We start from the raw sequence: 21,704 nt of genomic DNA on the forward strand, positions 1-21,704 counted from the left end.
GCAGCGTAATATTATTAGTGCTACGAATACGTTGTTTTACCTTTACTCCAGGGTTACCAGGCGCCCTCACGTGTTTTCGTTAATTCAAATCTTACCACGAGAGCAACACAGCATTATTAAATGTACTATCTGACACATAACTGAATATTGTAGGTAAACAGCCCATTTTTAATTTGCAGATTTAACATCAAAGAGTTTATTAGTAACAACAGACCTGCAGTACTCGGACCCTAACAGAACAGAATGTGAAATGTCTCCACGCACTACAAATTGCAAACACATTTACAGTGGAGGGAAACATTGCAAAACTATATGGCTTTATGGTTAAAACTGTGCAAGTCTCATATTAAATGGCCTTCAGTCAAAGTAAGAGATTAAATTGTGTGACAGGAATGAAAGTCATATCTTAATGAGTCCATCATTAGGCCATGCATGTCCAATCATCCTGAGGAATTCTATATTGCACTGAAACTACAACCCAAACAGCTCTGAGCATGTCAGAGTGATCAAGTATTTTTAAGTGTTAAGCATCTTGAAGATGAACGATGACTTCAAACGTAGACTCCTCCGTCTCCTTCAAGCTCTGTCTGAACAGCTGAGAATGCTGCCATGCCGTTTCCCCCGTGCCCCCGCTGACTTCTGCTGCAACGATGAACTCTGAAGAGCCACACAGACTGGAAAAGGACTGCGCACTGCCATCTAAGAGTTCAAAGGTGGGGGGGAAGTCAGGTGGTTTCATGGCAACACAAAACAGGATGTTGAATATATGTAAATGCCGATACCTCCGGAGAACTCTGCAGTAAACGGGCCTGAGCGCAAATGCCAGCAGGCTTTCCCAGAGTGGTAGGTCTGGCTACTGGCCATGATAGAGACAGACTTTATCTTCATTCCTGCTGGAGCAAAGTCAAACTTCCAGCTGATTCCTCCTGTAGGAGAGCCTTCTGTCCGAGCCAGGTACGCCTAAAGAAATGCAATCACATCCACTCTGTGGAAATCCAGATTTTCTTGCCACGTTCACTCAATGTATTTGCTTTATTTTGCATTAAGAGACATTTCCACACCTACTGTTATTAAACATTTTCTAACCTGATAATCGTTTTTTAGTTTTAAACTGCTGCTCAGAAAAAATAATTTTACAGCTCACAGGAGCATTCCTGAGCTTAAAAACAACAGTTTTCTATGCTGTTTAAAACAAACTCAGTAGAATGAGCTCTAACAGAGGTTTGGCACTGTCCATTTAGAACAGGAGACCAGCATTTGTTCACTTAGCGCTTGAAATGATACATATACAGAGAATAAAGGTAAAAGATAACGACACTGCTATAAAACAAAAACAAACATACCATCTGCCAATCATGTTCCACCTTTCTGAAAATTGACTCCGTGCTCCACGCGCACTGAGACCAGCTCTGGATCATTTCAGAGCCATTGGACACTCGGCAGTACTGGTCTTTGGAGGCGCTGTAGCGTATGTGGAGCATCCTGTCACTCTTCTCTTTGTCAGTCGGAGTAAACACAAAACCTACAGCCTGGAAAGAAAACACATGCTTTTTCAGTAAAATGTACACATCCAAACGGTGAATCTACTCAACAACTGAAGAGAGGCCGCATCATCAAAATGTGTTACTGAGAAAGCTGTGTGTTTATTGCATTGTTGTGTCATTTTCTGTACATGTTGATGCTACAGCAGAATCAAAAGGATATTTAGTATAGGGCTGGGCGATGTATCGAGTTTTTTTAAAAATATCGATATATTTTTATACGAGATATAAGATGTGACAATATCCTTTATATCGATATATACGTTATAATTATAGTTGTGGAGCCACAAGTTTGCCTCTCTTTCGTCCACTTTTGTCTCTACGCAACGTTACTCCGCCTCGCCTCTCCTTCACCGAACACAACTCCCCCTCCTCCCCCATAGCTTCACCTGCAGGCAGCGACAAGATGAACACGGCAAATCTCCGTTAACGAGTTACTGCGCATCGCTCCGTGCGTGGGGCTGGACGGCGTCAACGTGCTAACGAGCTAACCACGCTAACGCCATGCAGCCCACAGGGGCTGCACAGCCTAAAATCCTTTCATTTTCTCAAAAGTTGACAGCGCGCCTTATGTATGAATTCTGGTTGTGCTTGATGACCGCGAACCGATTTTATGTGGAACACGGCGCTCAGCAATCTGTCAAAAAATGTTTTAGTACGACTTTGGTAAGCTACGGAGCTGCAGCGCTTGATGGATTGTCGGAGCATTACGGCTACCGAGGAGCCTCGCGGAGTGATACGCACTGTGCTTCAACGTAATATTACCGTATTGTGTGTGTATAAGGACCATAAATGGCACCTGAAGCGGATTTCAAACTCCAGGCTGTCGGTCACGCAGTAGAAGTTGGGAACAGAGCAGCTGTGAAATCTGCCCATGTTATTATGCTCAGCGTCTTTTAGTTTACATTTTGACTGCACAATTGTGAGCTTTTTGTTATGGACAAAAACAACATACTTTTATTTATGGAGCATTATTTTTAATAAATGCTGATAATTTATTTTTGAGTAGTTTTTTTCCATGTACATCTACGCTGTATGTTAATAAAAGTGCCTGTGTGACATCTGGGACAGAGCTTTGACTAAGAACTCTGTTTTTGTTCTTACTTTATGGCTTTAAAAAAATATCGAGATATATATCTTATATCGCCATCCAGCTAAAAAATATCGAGATATGAATTTTGGGTCATATCACCCAGTCCTAATTTAGTATATTGCTGATAACAAGAAGCCTGTTTAAATGTCTGCTCAAACAGATGCCAGAGCCCATATTTTGTTGTACGGTACCTCTGTGGAGGTTTCTTCATTGCTCGCTCTGGTCTCTCCCCGAGCTGTTCTCCAGGCCAGAGAGCCAGAGTTGCGCCCGCCTAGCTCTCCTGCTTTAGGTTTCTTTGGCGAGATGAACTCCACCAACTCGACAAGCAGCCTCTCTGTCAGTTCTTTCTTCCTCTCTGGACTCAGGAACTGCTGCCGCTTTAATGACAGAGCAGCAGGTGAGTGCTTTACACCAGAGACACCACAGTAATTAGTCTGTTAAATGAGTTAGTCTTACCACTGCAGAGAGCCTATTAATGGTGTGCAGCAGCCAGGCCTCCTGAACCCTGGTCCTTCTCAACACAACCTCTGGATGATTGCAGGAATACCTCCATGTCACATCAACCACCTACAGCACAAATCCACACACACCCACAACTGTTCAAACAACCAGCTGTAATTATCTGAGCTGTTCTTAAGCTAGTGAGGGCTATCTCCCCCCAAAGATATAAACATGAAAGAGGCCGTCTCAAAGACAGCAATATAATCTCATATATACACTTAACTCAACTTTGACTTTGAGGGGGAGTCGATATCTAAACACCAGTAAACACAGAAACATCTACACCTCAACACAAAGTGAGAAAGTACAGTGCAGATAACAGCAATCGTATTAAATAATAATACAATAGTAGTACAAGTTACAACAGTACTAGCATGTGTCCATTTCTTGTACCTGGTCCTTGGAGAAGCCCAGAACATAGGCCAATTTTTTCCCCCAACCGACCTCATACAGAAGAGGCTTATCACAGATATTCTCACATGGATCACAGTGTAGCCAGCGGCGCTGAGAGACAGAGTAAATCTCTGTCCACACATGGTCTGAAACAGCACAGGGAACACGACTCATTTACACACGTGTACACCAGCAGATCACGCAGGAATCTTAGGAGATGTGATAACGTTTTCTTAATGTACAAGCAGGTATGAGCCTGTCCTGTCAACATATACACTGAAGCTCATCTTTTAGGTTACTTAAAATGATACAAACTCAAGTTAAACAGTCTGTATGATCCAGTGACGCTGAGAAATGTAAGAGCACGACAGAGCAGAGTAAACTGACATCTTCCCTCTTTGAGCAGAGAAGCAGAAAAGGTGTCCAATGACATATATACCTGTGCTGTCCCAGATGTACCTGGCCTCAAGGCCAACAGCCCTGCAGCACAGGGTAAAACAGTTGGCCCATTCCCCACAGCGCCCTCTCCTGGTTTCCAGCAGCTTCTCAGGATTGTTATACCTGGTGTTAACAAGAACAGACAAGGCATCCAAAATATGCCCCCCCCCCACACACACACACACACACACACACACACACACACACACACACGTACAACTTGAATGCATTTTTCATTTTGTTATGAACTTCACTGATGTGAATGTTACAGACTCTGAGATCCCTTCTGTGACGCTCTTTATATAAGTTATATCTATATCTTTACAATCAGTGGATTTACTGTATTTACACTTGTTTCTATCTGGCTTTGATCCCAGTCTTCAGATGGCAGGAGCTCAGGACAGATTTGATCCAGCGTTTACAAACTAACTGTGAAAACCACGTCAGCACCATCATCCTTTATGATGTAGTTATCAGTAAGATATTGAACTCCTTGTGCTGTTCACAACTATTTTTAATAATGCTGTTTAATATATCCCATATTCTCTGAAATTTGTGTTGATTAATTTTCAGTATTTCTTTCTACACACATTCCAACATTTGTTGTTTTTAGGTTTTAGAGTTATTTTCTGCCTCTGTAGTTCTTTGATTTCTACAGTGAACATCTGAATGTTTCTTTTCTTTTTCTTGCATTTTGTAAACTTTTTGTGATCCAAGAACAATGTGAAGCAGAATTCTGCTTCTCTCAACAGTTTTTAGTTAAAACATAAAACAAAACATGTTTCGCTGCCCATATCTTTGTTAACTACATACCTTCATATGCTACATACTGCTGATGTCTTCGTTTTGTTCTCTACATAGAAAATTGTTCAGCGAGCAGTGGAAAGCAACATATCCCTGCCTAACTCGCCGTACTTGTTTTGCAACCAAATGCAAACGTATAACCTACACTCACCTGGGGAATCTGGTGGAAACCCGGCAGCTCTGACAATAGTGGTTTTCCACTCGCTGGGCTCCCCAGTGGAGGTCATCGGTGCTAGGACTGAGGGAGGGAGCGTTCTGAGTCTGTCCTCCACAGAGGTGGCAGGGCAAACAGTCCACCCAGGTGAAGAAGTCATTTTTGAACCACCTGAGCAATTCCAGCACCAAGAAGTCTTCTATTCCAATTTTACATTCTGAAAACAGGACAGCAAGTCAAAAACTTCACCACACACACACACGTTACATATCCAAGTTTTCTGTGGGTGAAATTTTCTTACTTGGGTCAGACTCATTAGCCTCCTTCAGCTTCTGTTGAGCAGCAGAGTACAGCTCCTGGTGAGGGATCAAACTCCGGGCTTTCTGCTGCAGCTCAGGGTTTTCATAAAGCAGCACATGCTGGAAGTTTGTTTGAAGAGTCACAAAGAAGCTCATGCTGCTCTCCTGACACAGAGGCAAATAAACAGACAGGTCTCCAATGTGTCATTCAAGGAAGTGAATGTTGTTCAGGCGTTGTTCAGGCATTTGGCGGAAGCTTAAAATAGTGCTATTAATAATTTCCTCACTAACTACTGAAACTATGATGTCCTATAACTTGAAAGCATAACTCCTATAAAGTCACACTGCTTTATTTTTTCAGTTCTCTGTCCACGTTGTAGAGAAAATATCCTCTGTACGGATCAGGAAACTGAAGATCCTTTCAAAATAAAAGTAACAAAAAGAAGATCCTTTGTGTTTTGGCTTATAGAGTGAGTCTTGTTATCCATAATTAATAACTGTATCACATGACTTCAGCTAAATCATTGTAAGATCTCCCAGCCCTGGAATGCCAGGTGGCTTGGTCAGCTGTCCAATATCCATGGATGAAAATCCACAACACAGTTACAAACTAATGTTCCAAGTGGCTAATTTCTGTGTTACATTCTTTATTTGTCACAAATCTGTCCAAGGAGGTCTCTATGCTCTGTAAAAAGAGGCTAGAGTTGGCATGACCCAATTTAATCAGGGTTTCTCTACTCTCTGATTCATCAGTGAGAGTGTCTTTATTTACCACGGACGGTGGCTGCTGTGCTGGTGAGGCTGCCGATAGGTTAGCCGCAGCAGTAGAGCTCGCTGCTGCTGAAGCTGCAGCAGGCACAGGAGCTGGTTGGACAGGACATCCCTCACGCAGCCTCTGGTCCCTTTCTGTGGCAATAGATTCCCTGATGAGCTTCAGCTTTTCCACTGATGCAGACTTGGGGAAGACTAAGTGAGTCTCAGCCTGGCAAGAGGTAGTTTGCTCACAGTCAAGCAAGTGAGAAATGTCCAATGGATTTCTAGGCAAGTTCTACACAGCAAAAACACCAGCTTGCTTCTAAAATAGAAGCCATCTGGTACAGTAGAAATGAATAAATTACCTCCTCAAATCCCATCTCAAAGAGACATTCTACAGCACCTTTGACAGGCAACAGCTTTGTGGAGAAAGTTGGATTCCCAATGCGTATTGATCTGTATTTCTCTTCATTGGGATACCTGTTAGAGATGACATATAATAGTAATCATCAGGAATACTGACTGATACTAACCAATCGCACATTTTCAGTGTTGGCATTTAAGTTGTCCAGTATCTGCCAGCAGATATAATGTGCCTTGAATCCACTGTTTTTCTACACAAGTATCATCTCAGCTAAGCAGACAACATATATGGATTACTCTATCGCAAATTATCGTGGGCCTTCTGCTTCACTAATTGTCAATTTACCCCCAAAAAATCATGGTTCAAAGTTTACACATGTACACTGATCGCTATAAAAATGGTAGCTTCATATATAAAGTACTTTTCCGGATATCTGAGGCAATGTTTGAACATGAACATCTCAGAAACTATTACAGATATTTCAGAATGCTACAAGGTTGCATTTTACAATTACGCAAAACAAAACATGAAGAATGCTAATTAGAAAATGTGAAATTCATAGTCACAAAAACTAGAAAGTTTTATTTTTATTCATTTAAATTTCACGATACAGTGACAGTTGTGACGTGTTGTACAACAAAAACAAAATAGTAATAGGTATATAGATATACCATTCAGAAACTGCTGCTCGTTGTCTTCTGCAGTGTTAAGTTGGTTTTAGTGTGCTCAAACACGGGGCAGTTCATATTTTGAGAAGCCAATACTCGGACATTTTTTGATCCGTCTCAATTTACAGATCCTGATTTCACTTTTACAGTAAGAGAGGCCAGTTTGTGTGGGGGCGGGTTTCTCGTGTACCTTCTTCCTGACGTTGCTATCACTTGGTATCCCTACATCTATCATTACAGCTGACTTCCTTTTCTTGTCCACTGCCACTATATCTCTGGTTGGTTAGCCATAAGCAGATGGTCGAGCAGAAAAATAAAACGAACAAACAAACAACAAACAAACCCCCAAAACATGATTTTCAGATGAAACGACCCACGTGCAAACCAAAGACATCTATGGTTACGTCACATACTTCTGTGGACGTTTAGAGAAGAATAGCATTCTCCTTTATTGACACCGGCACTGACATATTTAGCGTAACTGTCCTTGTAGCAATAAATCGCTTAATGAACGTGTAAATATATAAATGTATTTTACATAACCAAAAACTGTTTTCTGTTGAGTCATTTAAACCCATTTCAATAGTTATGCCATGATTTTCTAGGAGTCGGCGAGTGACATAAAAGCTAAAGGGCATTACATTAACAGCTACAAGCGTACAAAACACCGAGGCTCGACTGCAGCTGGGTAAGCTTTCCTAGCGTTTCGTTGCCTTACCTTATAATGTTGTCCGCGTATGTAAGTAACAACTTTGTGACATCTAAGAAGACTTCATTTGGATTCTCACACAACGTTGTGACCGCTGGTGAAACAGCCATGTTGATATTTCTTGTAAAAAAAAAATGGAAAAGTCTTGTAAGTTTTCAATGCAATAGCTAACACTAAGTAGCTACTTTAGGGTCCTAAAGGAAGCTGCCCCATCACAGCCTGAATAAATGTTTGATTCGTCTGAAGGACTTAAAAAATGTGTTTGAATATTTGTGCCATAATTATCCACAATTAAACACTTTTATATGTTTTCTTCCTGTGGTATTGAGTTGGTTGATTTTTGTTGGCCATTTAAATGGATCTGGCCTTTACTAATACTACCTAAATACAGCTGAAGACAAACACAAGGAAGGCATGGACACGGACGTCATAAATAACAGCTAACTCTAGTCTGGTCTGTTCTGTAATTAGTTTATGTAAGTCCGTAATTTTTATATTTTTTTCTAAATTATATTTCCCTTTTCCTCTGATATTTACAGTAAAAACTCCAATCCAACTAAGCCTCAAGCTGTCAAAGCTTACACAGACAGCAGGATGTCTGTTTTTTCACTGTTTTGTTGGAATAAACTACGGTTGAGACCACAGAACATAAGGACTCTTCTGCACAAGAATGCCGGTGTTTGTCCGAATCAGGAGTCTAGGCACCACAGCTCTGGACGGCAACAAAGAAGGAGGGTTGTTATCACAGGAATAGGGTTAGTTTGTCCTCTGGGCACAGGCACTGCTCTGTCCTGGGACCGTCTGATCAAAGGTCAGAGTGGGGTAGTTTCCCTGGACTCAGAAGAGTACAGGACTCTCCCCTGTAGAGTGGCAGCTCTGGTGCCCAGAGGAACCAAGGAGGGTCAGTTTGAAGAGGAAACATTTGCTTCTCGTAAGGAGATCAGTAGCATGTCATCAGCAACCGTAATGGCCCTTGGAGCTACTCAGCTGGCCCTGGAGGATGCAGGCTGGTGTCCCAAAAGCCCAGAGCAGCAGCTCAGTACAGGGGTGGCTGTTGGGATGGGCATGGTGTCGCTGGACGAAATCGCTCGTACCTCCTCCCTCTTCCAAGAGAAGGGCTACAACAAAGTGAGTCCATTCTTTGTGCCACGCATCCTTGTCAACATGGCTGCTGGACACATAAGCATCAAACACAAGCTAAAGGGTCCCAATCATGCCGTGTCCACCGCTTGCACCACAGGTGCACATGCCGTAGGTGATGCAGCCAGGTTCATCGCTCACGGGGATGCAGTTGCTATGGTTGCAGGGGGCACAGAATCCTGTGTGGGGCCTCTTTCATTAGCTGGCTTTGCTAGGGCCCGTGCCCTCGCGACCAAATGGAATAACAACCCTACACTTGCATCAAGGCCTTTTCATCCAGAAAGAGAAGGTTTTGTAATGGGAGAAGGAGCAGCTGTGCTGCTGCTGGAGGATCTGAACCATGCAGTGAGTAGAGGAGCCCGGATTTACGCAGAGGTCCTGGGTTATGGGCTCTCAGGGGACGCTACTCACATAACTGCTCCTACTGTGGATGGTGATGGGGCATTCAGGTGACTCATTTCAAAGTTTTCTCACTTGATGATGCTGTTTCTTGTTTGTTTGTTTGTTTGTTTGTTTTGCTCATAGTAGTATTTATATATTTTTCAAATATACTGATAATCAGTAAAGTAGGGTAAGAACAAATATAGTTACTTCATGCAGAAATATATGCCCAAAATTTCATAAGTGGTGTTTATGAAACTGTGAATTTATAAAACTGGATCCCAGATAGAAGGACCAAAAAATGGATGGGATGCAACAGGTACATATTAACCACGCAGTTCCATGTAATGTTTGTAGTCTTACTGATGGGTGGCAGATGATGTGGTGGTTAGCACTCTTGTTTCTAGTTTCTAGTTCTGCCTAGGACATTTCTGTGTGGAGTTTGCAGGTTCTCCCTGTGTCTCCACGGGTTCTCTCCAGGTACTCCAGCTTACTCCCACAGTCTAAAGACATGCATGGGGTTAGGTCAATTGGTAAATCTAAATTCACCATGCTGTGAATGCGAATGGTTGTCTGTTCCTATGTGGGTTGGGTAAGTGGAAGAAATTGAGTGCACATTAGACTATATGTCAGAGTTTAAGCCACATTTTTCGAAAATCAATACAATTCAATTTTATTTATATAGCGCCAAATCACAACAGCAGTCGCCTCAAGGCGCTTTATATTGTACAGTAGATCCTACAGTAATACATACAGAGAAAAACCCAACAATCATATGACCCCCTATGAGCAAGCACTTTGGCGACAGTGGGAAGGAAAAACTCCCTTTTAACAGGAAGAAACCTCCAGCAGAACCAGGCTCAGGGAGGGGCGGGGCCATACTTGCCAACCTTGAGACCTCAGAATTAAGGAGACATTCAAAAGGGCTATTGTGGGGGTGGTGTCCAAATTCAGAGGCTGCATCCACCTGAGGACCTGTCCTTTGCGGTCTAAGTGGGCCGGGTCCTCCGAAGGCTGGGTAGGCTGGAAGTGAGCGACTGTGAAATTGGACGGTCTAGTCTTCAGAATTACGTCACGAGCTCTCCCAGTGTATTTAATCTAATCTAATAACTTTAACCTCAGCCAAACCAATTTACTCACGAACAAATAAAACACTGAAAAAAGCCAAACAATACAATTTTATAGGTTATCTGAGTGACTTAGATAACTGGCCAAAGACCGCGGGGGGGTTGAAAACGATGTGCCTGGAGTTGGCTGTTCTCGCCGGCTCAGATATTTGAGGTTTACACAGCTACATTCTTGTCTGAAAATATGTTAAAAGTTTATTTTGTGACCCAGAAAGAATAATACGAGTAATATTAAAACTAATTAGCTGCCGCCATTGTTGGAAACTTGAATTGGCTGGGCCGCGCTATGAATTCTGGGATATGGTTTTTCAATTTTGTTGTTCAGGTGGAAAATCAGGAGATATTCGGGAGAATGGTGGCTCCGGGAGATTTTCGGGAGGGGCACTGAAATTCGGGATTCTCCCAGAAAAATCGTGAGGGTTGGCATGTATGGGCGGGGCCATCTGCTGCAACCGGTTGGAGTGAGAGAAGACAGGATAACAGACACGTTATTTTAGGTTCATACAGCACTCTATTCTATTCTATACAATTTAACACTTTATCTAACTCACTCTCATCTCAGCCATGTTAGAGTCACAAATTACATGAACACATGTCTTTGGACTGGACCACTAATTGTAGGTAGGCTGTGGTAGAGAACGAGATGAATATAGGCTGCTATGTAATTGTATCCATACCTTGTATTACCGTTACCAAGTTAAAGTACCTGTGCTTTAGAAAGAGTTTTGAAATATCATTTTTCAGTTGATTATGAAAATATTATTCTGGAAACAACCTCGGGTTTACAACATCATTGATCAGCTGTGTTGTATGCTGATATGTGTAAGGCACAAACACTAATGTGCTGTTATTTCTCATATTCAAATTGTGTGTGCTGCTTTTTTATGTTAGTCGCAAACACACGAGTGTAAGATTAGTTACAATTTATATTTTCCATTTTTTAGACTACTGACATTTTTAGACTACTGCTGCTACTCCACCTGGTAGCAGCATCTTAAAGGATGGATGAAGGGGCAGGAGAAGAGTCCCGCCTGAGAGCCAGCGAGCATGTTATTTTCCTGGCCTAATTAGTTATACAGGAAGCTTGTTGCTTTGTGCTTGGTGGTGAGAGTGTTTTACCAGGTTGAAATGTTGAAGATGAGTAAAGATTTACTTGCCTTCCTATAAAAAAATCTTAAAATGCCTGTGATGCTTTAAAAACACCAACAAGCCTGGACTGGTCTCTCTGTTCTGTATGTTAATTGAGTTTCCTATCAGAGGTTTGGGGTTGTTGAGGGATTCTGTTCCCTTAGCACAGCTTCTCTGTCTTAGTGATATTATGTCCAGGCTGTTTATTTCCTGGAAGTATTCACATAAAGCATTTGTGACAAACTAAGGTCAATACGCTGGCATGCTTTTATCTTTTAAAAGTCTCAATCCTTTCATCGTAGCAGATACTGGTGTAAACCATGCAGTGTAAAACATGGATGTAGCCATCATAACATCGTCTGATAGTTTTGGACCTCACATTTTATAACTTGAACATTAGAAATCTGGCCTATACCATGAAGCAGAAGACACCTTATATGGATACAACGGGGGGGCAAAGCAACACTAAGGCTTCTTTCACAATTTGAACATAAAGAGAACCAAGTCCTCTTTATAGCGGTTACAGTTTCAGTCAATTGTTATGGGTATGTTGGGTGTTTCGTTTTACAGAGAAGTCTATATGACAACATCCTGAAAAAAATGACTTGAAATCTGTGCAGACATGTATACATTCATGTCTTTGTTTAAATGGAGCAATAAGAATCTGTAGGGTAGCAAAAACAACACAAGCAAGAAACAAGTTATCCTTAAACTTCCTCTTTCGTACCATCTCCACAGGTGCATGTCCGCAGCCTTAAAAGATGCAGATGTCTCTCTGGCTGATGTCACATATATAAATGCTCACGCCACATCGACACCTTTGGGAGACGCAGCAGAAAATGCAGCCATCAAGAGACTTTTCCAGCAAAGTGCTAGCATCCTGGCTGTGTCCTCTACCAAGGGGGCCACAGGACATCTGCTCGGGGCTGCTGGGGCTCTGGAGGCAGCTTTCACCGCTCTGGCCTGTTACCACAAAGTCCTGCCCCCAACCCTTAACCTGGACCGAACAGAGCCCGAGTTCGACTTGAATTACGTTCCCTGCACAGCGCAGCAATGGCAGACTCGGGGTCGGCGGGTAGCCCTCACAAATTCGTTCGGCTTCGGCGGCACCAATGCCTCACTGTGTCTCGGCAGCATCTGAGGACACACTGGGAGCGACTGGGAAGTTCTCCTCATTGACCAGATCCCATCCAGGCATGACACATTTACTGAGAGTAGAGATGTTGGCTGTTTGCAACAATCTGTCCTGGAATTTTATGGAAAAACATCATTTGGAATTTGTTCCTTCAGTCCATGTGTGTGTGTGTGTTTGTGCGTGTGTGCGCGCGCGCGTGTCTGTGTGTGTGTGTGTGTGCGTGCGTGTGTGTTTGTGCGTGTGTGCGTGCGCGCGTGTCTGTGTGTGTTTGTGCGTGTGTGTGTGTGTGTGTGTCTGCATCAGCTCCATTTCTGTTTGAGGGATTCAATTCACAAAGTTCATATCCGGCAAACTTAACGACTCTCTGGATTCTTTAAATGTGCAAAACCCAATCATTTCTACAATTTACCATATTTATACTAACATAATCATGTCCAGACAACATGAATGTCATTTTAAAAAAGCATCAGTTGTCACCATAGTGAGCTGCTTGGAAACAGGAAAACATTTCAGCATCTAAGTTTGTACCTCGGGTTTAAATACAGCTCACTAGTGTCAAATCTTGTAATAAAACACAAAGGCTTAAAATTGTTTTAGTCATTGTATTAATCTTTTATTTGCACTGCATAGACATAAAAATGGTCCTCAAAGTACTCACAAATATGTAGACTCATTAATTGACTGAATGACTTCACTAAACAACTCTTCCCATGGTCTCCATAACTGAGTAATGAGTTTGCTGTTAATGTTTTGATGGTGGCGGGATGGAGGCTTAGAGTGGGACTTGGTCGGTGTTTCTCAGCTGTAGCAGCGTGGGTAAAGGGAACGGTCAGAAATAAGTCTCATAACATGTTGTTGTTGTTGTTACAAGGAGTGAATTGATCATATTTACGTAAAAGTCCAGAGCCTCTATAGACGATGATCTGAGTACTTGTAACACTGCACAAAGGTCACGGTCACACTGTTCATGAAGTGCTGGGTTTGTCCATCTTCAGGGGCTGAAGACTGCGAGTCCTGCTTGATTCCTGCGATTAGCTTCAGTCTTCCTGATGTTTCTTAAGTAGCATGTATGTACACACACACACTATATATATATATATATATATATATAATATATATGCATGCCTCTCTCAGTGGGTCAACAGAACATCTGACACAGCACAGCTGTAATGAAAGAATGGGAGGGTATTTCTCCAAGAGGAAACCTAGCTTGACGCTAACATCCACTGTGAATGTAGCTGTTGAAAATAATGTGGACTCCTGGCTATCCTGTTATTACATAAAAGAACTAATTACACTTTTATTAAACTTCCTGCTGTTGTGTTTTTTAGTCTAACATATTTTTAAAGTTTCCATGTTACCAGGCTGTAGAGCGTCTGTGAAACTGTTTAAATTTAATTTCCAGATAATTCTGATATGAAGTGTAAATGTGGGCCTCTGTGGAGCGTACAGCTGATGTCATCTCTGTGTAAAATAGGGTAACAGAATTAGTGTATGCTAACAGCTAATGTAGGTAACAAACTAACAGAATGCTACAGAGTGATGTTGGACGCCGTGCAGAACTATAAGATGCTAAGCTATGTGTCATTTGAATTGTAGTGACGTGGTTGTATTTAGCTTAATTTAGTCATCAGTAGCAGTAAAACCAGCAGAGACCATCAGAACTGGAGCAGCTGGGCTATGTAACAAGTGTTCGTGGTCACATCCAGCTGGTGTGTGACTTTGTGCAGTGGGGTTATATCTTTTATACAGTCACTGATGCTGCTGCACTCGATCTAGCAAACAATACACTCTAATATCAAAGCATAAAACCTGTGAAATGAAAAGTAAAATGGCAGCTTGGAAACAGGGCTGCAGACAGCAGAGTTTCTTGCAGTTTTAGTGGATTTTTTTCTGTGGATTTATCACAGATGTGAACTCCACTGCCACACGTCTCATCATCATCTACCTGAAAATTGAGGTATTTATTATTTTGTCTGCACCCTGATATCTTGCTTTGCTCAGGGCGGTCGTTGATCTCTCTGGAAGTGCTGCACGGAGGTTGTGACGTCTGTGCAAAGCGCTGAAGTTTGTCTCCTTGTCAGGATTAAGCCGTGCCTCGGCTTCCAGGCTTGTAAAAGTGCAACAAAAGTTATTCATATACATCTCTCCCAGATGACAGGATGTGCAGTTTCTGCTTTAAATGTTTGTTTATATTCAAAAATCTAAGCTCACATTTTGTCGAGTGTACTGGTGTAATTAAAACAAATGAATTTAAAGCAATAGTGTCATCTCTACTCTTTGCCTTGACAGGGCAGCAACACTAGGTGTGACAGCTGTCACTGTAATCGTCCTGTTTCAGTTCTTTTTTCAGTTCTCGGTTCTCATCATTTACTCAAATGGACTCAGCAGCATCTAAATTTCCTGCACCTGATGAGGAGAGCACACCTCACCCCTCCCATCCTCACCACTTTCTACCGAGGCACCAGTGAGAGCGTGCTGAGCAGCTGTATCTCCGTCTGGTTTGGCAGCTCCAGGGCCTCGGAGAAGAAATCGCTGCAGAGTGGACTGCAGAGAAGATCACAGGGACTTCTCTTCCATCCTTCAATGACGTTGTTCGCAGACGCTGTCACAGCAGAGCCAGCATCATCATCACAGACTCCACCCACCTCCACCATGTGCTGTTCTCCTGCTGCCAGGTCCAGGATTGCCAGGTTCTGCAACAGTTTAGTTTCCCATCCAATTAGACTCTTGTATATTAATAAAACAGCGTCTTCTCCAAACTGCAGCCCCCAACTCCATAAATATGCACACGGCACATTATGACTGTATATGTAGGGCAGTGAAGTTTCATACATGGAATGGTGATTGTGCACTTTTCTTCTGCTGCTATTTCTGCTGTGCAGCATATTTAGATTTCCTAAAATTCTGTAGACAAATTTCCCTCATATTCTTACGGGTACACATCCTTTTTTATTCAGATTTAGATTTATTTAATTGAACAGTCCAATAATGAGTAAATGCACTAAAATTTCGTTCTGTTTTTCCGAATGACAAAAAGTAGTTATTCTGTTCTACGTATCAGAAAGTTATGTGGTAACATTTGCACTGGTGTGTTTACAGACAGCAGTTTAATCTTGATTTTCATGGGTGTAGGGTGCAGTCATTGTTATAACACTGTGTGTAAATGTAAAAGGACCCAATTACAGTCTGAGGTGCTTCAAGCTTTATTTCTGAAGAGCACGTTAGCATATTAAAAACAGTAGCTAGCTAGTACTGCTGGGAAGCTAAGATGATCTTCAAAGAGCGGGGCTACATGCACTGACCAGTGACTGACACACGTTACCTAACAGGTGGTCAGGCTGTAAACAGGTGCACACCCAGAGTGTAAATACTGAGGCTGAAAGCCCTTTGGACGAGCACACTCACTTCTTAGTGGTTGGGATGGAGAAGAGCTTTTCTTTTAGACTCTGGAGACAATGGAATCTACCATTAGCTCTTGGTTAAATCCAGCATAGGGAAAAAACAAGCAGTGCCTAACTGGTCCAGGACAGCCTGGGATAAGTGTCAAATTGTGGGTTCTTGTTCACCTTGCGGTAGTCAACACAGAACAGTATAGACCCATCCTTCTTCACCACAAGAACTACGGGGCTACACCACGCACTGTGTGACTCTATTACACCCATCTTTCCATCAGTTCCCATTAAATAATTTGTCTTTGTGTTCAGGTAACCGATAGGTCCGTGAGTGCACCATCACACCAGGGCATGTTTTGAACTAGAGCTCTTTGAGAGTGGTATGATTGGGCAGAGGAGAGAACACATCTGCAAATCCTCGACCAGTGTTTATAGCTTTGCTCTCAGCTCCAAAATGTATTGAATTTGATTCTTAGCCGGACTTTCCTCCCAGTTTTCTTTGATCAGGTTCAACACCCCTGTTGCTTCGGGCCAAACAGTAATTCAAAGGAGAAAATTGCCGTAGAGGCTGGGGTCACTTCCCACACTGCAAACAACAGAGGATCTGATCCCAATTGCGTCCTTCCACCTAAACGTTCAAGTCTTATTCACTTGGATCGAAGGGTGGTAAAACAGATTTAGTACCCAGTAATTCATCACCAAGGGCGTAGATTTGGCATGGACGGCAGGGACACGTCCCCACCAATATCCAGCGATTATTGAATTGTCCCCACCAATAATTTGATCTCTTCGAGTAAAGAAAAACAACCTGATAGAAAGAAATAACGATCTGTCAACGTCTCAACGACTCCAGAAAGAGTTAAATTACGTTCTCTACTGGAGTCCTACGTCATGATCCTGGGCCATGTTGGCCCAGCAGTCTTAGTATTCATGTCTTTTTGTATTTTGTTCCTTATGTGATTTCCCCTTGTGACTTTTATCCCCTGTGTGCCCCTCTGTGTGTCTGTGAGCCCTCGTCTCCCCTCGTGTTTCATTCCATGTTTCCCCAGCCCACTATGCCCGTGCTCTCTCTCCTCCTGTCTGCACCTCTGTGTACTTCCTGTTTTACTTTGACAGTCTCCCGTCAGTGTTGTTTACTCCTGCCATGTCTCGTTATGTTTATCTGTGTCAGCTGTGTTCCCCGTGTGCTTCCACTTCCCTCGTTAACCCTCTGTGTATTTATGTGCATGTCTCCCTCAGTTCGGTGTCGCGTCGTCAATGTCTCCTCCCCGAACCTGTGTGTCTTTCTGTGTTCCCTCGGCCTTCTGTTAGTATTCCCAGTTTAGTTCTGTTTCGTTGTAAGGCCTGCAATAAAGCAGTGATTTTGAGTTCAGTTCCTGTCTCCGTGAGTTTTGCATTTGGGTCCTCATCTGCCTCCACACAGCTAGTTCATGACATCCTACCTCATGTGACAAATATGGCCAATGTGATTGGCTGTGCCTTTCAGGGAGCTGTGTTTCGTTTTAGCAGCGGCAAGCCTGCGCTGCGAGGAGGAGAGGACCGCAGCAAAAAGAAGAACCTGGATATAAGAAAGTATTTTTCAAAGAAACCTGTCAGTCACTTAAAGTCAAGTTCACTCATAAAATGTGTCCGTCATAATAACGTCACAGGCTATGCTAGAGGAGAAGGCATGTGTTTGGCTGCTTCACACAGTGGACATTGAGTTGTTGTGTGGGGCATGTAGTCCATATCTGTTGCTGTAACAGTAGTTCATGTTTAGAATAAAAAAAATCTCAGCTCACTGATCTGATCGGGGCAATAGTGCCTAAAATGTTGCATAATTTTGCTGAGAGATCTTTTACTTTGTGGTAATCTTAGATGAGTAGTTTTATGGACAAAACCCAGCAGGTCATTCAGTGTTGCCTTAGTGCTGATGTGTCAGAGATGCTGGTGTAACTGAAGTAATGTTAAGTCCTTAAAGTCATATTCTTTTATTGTCATGACTGTATTTGCACTATAAAGCACAAAGTGCTTCCTGTTCTTATTGATTACACAGCGGTGGAGAGTAGATTTTATCACAGTAGATGTCTTTCTGAAAGCGCTGTAACTAAGTTTAAGAATATAATCCACCCACTGTTATCATCTTCAATGCCCTGTACCAACACAGAGCAGAGCAGCTATCTGAACGCTACCCCAACAGAGGTCGATTATCTTGTTAATAATTTCACCTCCTCACTACGTACGACTCTGGATACTGTAGCTCCAGTGAAAACTAAGGTCTCTAATCAGAAGTACTGACTCCGTGGTATAATTCTCAAACACGTACCCTAAAGCAGATGACTCGTAATCTGGAGAGGAAATGGCGTGTCACAAATTTAGAGGATCATCATTTAGCCTGGAGAAATAGTTTGCTGCTTTATAAGAAAGCCCTCCGCAAAGCCAGAACATCTTACTGTTCATCACTGATTGAAGAAAATAAGAACAACCCCAGGTTTCTCTTCAGCACTGTAGCCAGGCTGACAAACAGTCAGAGCTCTGTTGAGCCAACCATCCCTTTAACGTTAACTAGTAATGACTTCATGAACTTCTTCACAAATAAAATTTTTATCATTAGAGAAAAAATTACCAGTAATCATCCCACAGATGTAATATTATCTACAGCTACTCTTAGTACCATTGATGTTAAGTTAGACTCTTTTTCTCCAATTGATCTTTCTGAGTTAACTTCAATAATTACTTCCTCCAAACCATCAACGTGTCTTTTAGACCCCATTCCTACAAAACTGCTCAAAGAAGTCCTGCCATTGATTAATTCTTCGATCTTAAATATGATCAACCTATCTCTAATAATCGGCTATGTACCACAGGCCTTCAAGCTGGCTGTAGTTAAACCTTTACTCAAAAAGCATCTCTAGACCCAGCAGTCTTAGCTAATTATAGGCCAATCTCCAACCTTCCTTTATATCAAACATCCTTGAAAGAGTAGTTGTCAAACAGCTAACAGATCATCTGCAGAGGAATGGTTTATTTGAAGAGCTTCAGTCGGGTTTCAGAGCTCATCACAGCACAGAAACAGCTTTAGTGAAGGTTACAAATGATCTTCTTATGGCCTCTGACAGTGGACTCATCTCTGTGCTTGTCCTGCTAGACCTCAGTGCAGCGTTCGATACTGTTGACCATAATATCCTATTAGAGCGATTAGAACATGCTGTAGGTATTACAGGTACTGCACTGCAGTGGTTTGTATCATATCTATCTAATAGACTCCAATTTGTGCATGTAAATGGAGAGTCCTCTTCACACACTGAGGTTAATTATGGAGTTCCACAGGGTTCAGTGCTAGGACCAATTCTGTTTACATTATACATGCTTCCCTTAGGCAGCATCATTAGAAGACATAGCATACATTTACACTGCTATGCAGATGACACCCAGCTCTATCTGTCCATGAAGCCAGATAACACACACCAATTAGTTAAACTGCAGGAATGTCTTAAAGACATAAAGACCTGGATGGCCGCTAACTTTCTGCTTCTTAATTCAGATCAAACTGAGGTTATTGTACTCGGCCCTGAAAAGCTTAGAAATATGGTATCTAACCAGATTCATACTCTGGATGGCATTACCTTGGCCTCCAGTAACGCTGTGAGGAACCTTGGAGTCATTTTTGACCAGGACATGTCCTTCAACGCACATATTAAACAAATATGTAAGACTGCTTTCTTCCATTTGTGCAACATCTCTAAAATTAGAAATATCCTGTCTCAGAGTGACGCTGAAAAACTAGTTCATGCATTTATTACTTCCAGGCTGGACTACTGTAATTCATTATTATTAGGATGTCCAAAAAACTCACTGAAAAGCCTTCAGCTAATCCAAAATGCTGCAGCAAGAGTACTGACAGGGACTAGAAAGAGAGAGCATATTTCTCCTGTTTTGGCTTCCCTTCATTGGCTTCCTGTTAAATCCAGAATTGAATTCAAAATCCTGCTCCTCACATACAAGGTCTTAAATAATCAGGCCCCATCTTATCTTAATGACCTTGTAGTACCATATCACCCTATTAGAGCACTTCGCTCTCGCTCTGCAGGCCTACTTGTTGTTCCTAGAGTATTTAAAAGTAGAATGGGAGGCAGAGCCTTCAGTCCTATTCCACTGCGGGGCAACCTGCATGTAGCCAATAAAGCCTTGATTCATTCATTCATTCTTTCAGACCAGTGTCCTGGTCAACCCGAAGACTCTTGTCTGGTCCTACCCTGCCCAAGTTGCTGCCTGCAGGCCCTGCTGAGCCCAGGCATCCTGGGGCCGAGTGTCAATATGAGGACCACACTTACTGAATTAGTTTATACAGTCACTGTGTTTAGATATTTAACTTAACTGTATTAATAACACAATTTGTATGCCTGTATATTGACACATTGATGTGCTGGAAATGAACACATATGTTTTAAGAATGCAGGAAGCACAAACCCACAGTCCTTACACTACATAACCAAGTTACATATGCAAACCCAGTTCTTAAAATACTGGGATGCAATGGTTTCTCATAAACCCATATTTTATTCACAGTGCAACACAGAAGACACAGAAATGTTGAAACTGAGACATTTTAATGTTTTATGAAAAACATTAGCTGCATTTGGATTTGAATACTTTGTGCAGCTTTGTAACTTTGAGAGAGCGGTAAAAAAACCTTGATATCGACTTATTTTATACAGTTACAAAAATATCAGATTGCAGAAAAGCTAACTATTAATATTATTATTGGACAATTTAATGCTGTGCCTGGCCTGTGGTAGCTACTATAGGCTCAAGCCCTCTAACACAAGAGGCTGGATGGAGATTTCATGCTATGAGATCTAAATAGTCACAACTGAATGTCTGTCACAGGCCAATACTCATCTGCAGTACGTCAATCAGCATTAAACTGCTGTTTAGTCCTCCTGCATTCTGTCATCACAGCTACATCACTTCCTCTTTTATTATTGTTTTCCTTTGCAGTTTTCTAGTTTTAAATTTTTTTAATGATCATTGTCCTTCCAGCTTCCTCCCACAGTCCAAAGACATGCACTTTGTGGGGATGGGTTAACTGAAAAATCTAAATTGCCCACAGGTGTGAATGTGGGAGTGAATGTGAGTGCGAATGGTTGTCTGTCCCTGTGTGTTGGCCCTGCGACAGACTGGCAACCTGTCCAGGCTGGACCCCGCCTCTCGCCCTATGACAGCTGGGATAGGCTCCAGCAACACCCGCGACCCTGAAAGAGATAAGCGGATGTGAATGGATGGATTTTCCTTCCATAGTTTTTTTTTTTTGCCACCATTTGTGTCATTTCATGCAAACAATTCTCTGTATTGTCTTTAGATGTCCTCTAGTTTATCCTCAGTGAACATGGAACATAATATTTTACATTAACGTCTATCTATCATCTTTATGTTACATTTTGAATAAGCAGATTTGCATATCTTTAAAATGAACAATAAAATGTAAATAGGGGAAATTACACAAGATGAACTTGCATCACAGACAGCCACAGTTTCCTTTACAGTGGAGTAAATGACTGCTAAAAAGAAGAAGTCAGTATTATTGTTGCTACAACAGAAATAAACACTGTCTACATATACAGGACATGTTACCAGGTTTTAGGATTGTAGTGCGTTCTTGGTTTCACATGGACGTGTTAACCTGAGAGCTTTTATTGTCT

The 21,704-nt window shown here is 42.1% G+C and overlaps 2 protein-coding genes across 2 annotated transcripts; one reads left to right on the top strand and one right to left on the bottom strand.

Moving 5' to 3' along the window:
- Positions 1-145: 145 nt before the first annotated feature.
- On the bottom strand, positions 146-7,929 carry ngly1 (N-glycanase 1). The gene is made up of 12 exons (XM_084919458.1): positions 7,727-7,929; positions 6,342-6,456; positions 5,996-6,205; positions 5,226-5,388; positions 4,922-5,141; positions 3,968-4,089; positions 3,529-3,674; positions 3,091-3,201; positions 2,826-3,011; positions 1,344-1,529; positions 783-960; positions 146-699 (listed from the first exon to the last, which is right to left on the bottom strand). The coding sequence occupies exons 1-12, from the start codon at positions 7,825-7,827 to the stop codon at positions 524-526; spliced, it is 1,914 nt and encodes a 637-aa protein (XP_084775584.1). The 5' UTR covers positions 7,828-7,929; the 3' UTR covers positions 146-523.
- oxsm (3-oxoacyl-ACP synthase, mitochondrial) lies at positions 7,552-14,886 on the top strand. The gene is made up of 3 exons (XM_084919461.1): positions 7,552-7,696; positions 8,257-9,306; positions 12,232-14,886. Exons 2-3 carry the CDS (start codon positions 8,312-8,314, stop codon positions 12,632-12,634), a joined length of 1,398 nt encoding a protein of 465 aa, XP_084775587.1. The 5' UTR covers positions 7,552-7,696; positions 8,257-8,311; the 3' UTR covers positions 12,635-14,886.
- The last annotated feature ends 6,818 nt before the right edge of the window (positions 14,887-21,704 follow it).

The sequence above is a fragment of the Perissodus microlepis genome, chromosome 22 (genome assembly GCF_051167445.1).
Source record: "Perissodus microlepis isolate ML-2025 ecotype Zambia chromosome 22, ASM5116744v1, whole genome shotgun sequence".
Taxonomy (NCBI): domain Eukaryota; kingdom Metazoa; phylum Chordata; class Actinopteri; order Cichliformes; family Cichlidae; genus Perissodus; species Perissodus microlepis.

Bases quoted from the DNA above. Each gene is read 5' to 3' on its own strand.
- ngly1 (XM_084919458.1), bottom strand. From the start codon at position 7,827: ATGGCTGTTTCACCAGCGGTCACAACGTTGTGTGAGAATCCAAATGAA. The intron at 4,090-4,921 runs GTGAGTGTAGGT...TGTTAACACCAG, and splicing joins GTTTCCACCAGATTCCCCAG to GTATAACAATCCTGAGAAGC. The intron at 3,012-3,090 runs GTAAGACTAACT...CTGTCATTAAAG, and splicing joins TTAATAGGCTCTCTGCAGTG to CGGCAGCAGTTCCTGAGTCC.
- oxsm (XM_084919461.1), top strand. From the start codon at position 8,312: ATGTCTGTTTTTTCACTGTTTTGTTGGAATAAACTACGGTTGAGACCA. The intron at 9,307-12,231 runs GTGACTCATTTC...CCATCTCCACAG, and splicing joins GATGGTGATGGGGCATTCAG to GTGCATGTCCGCAGCCTTAA.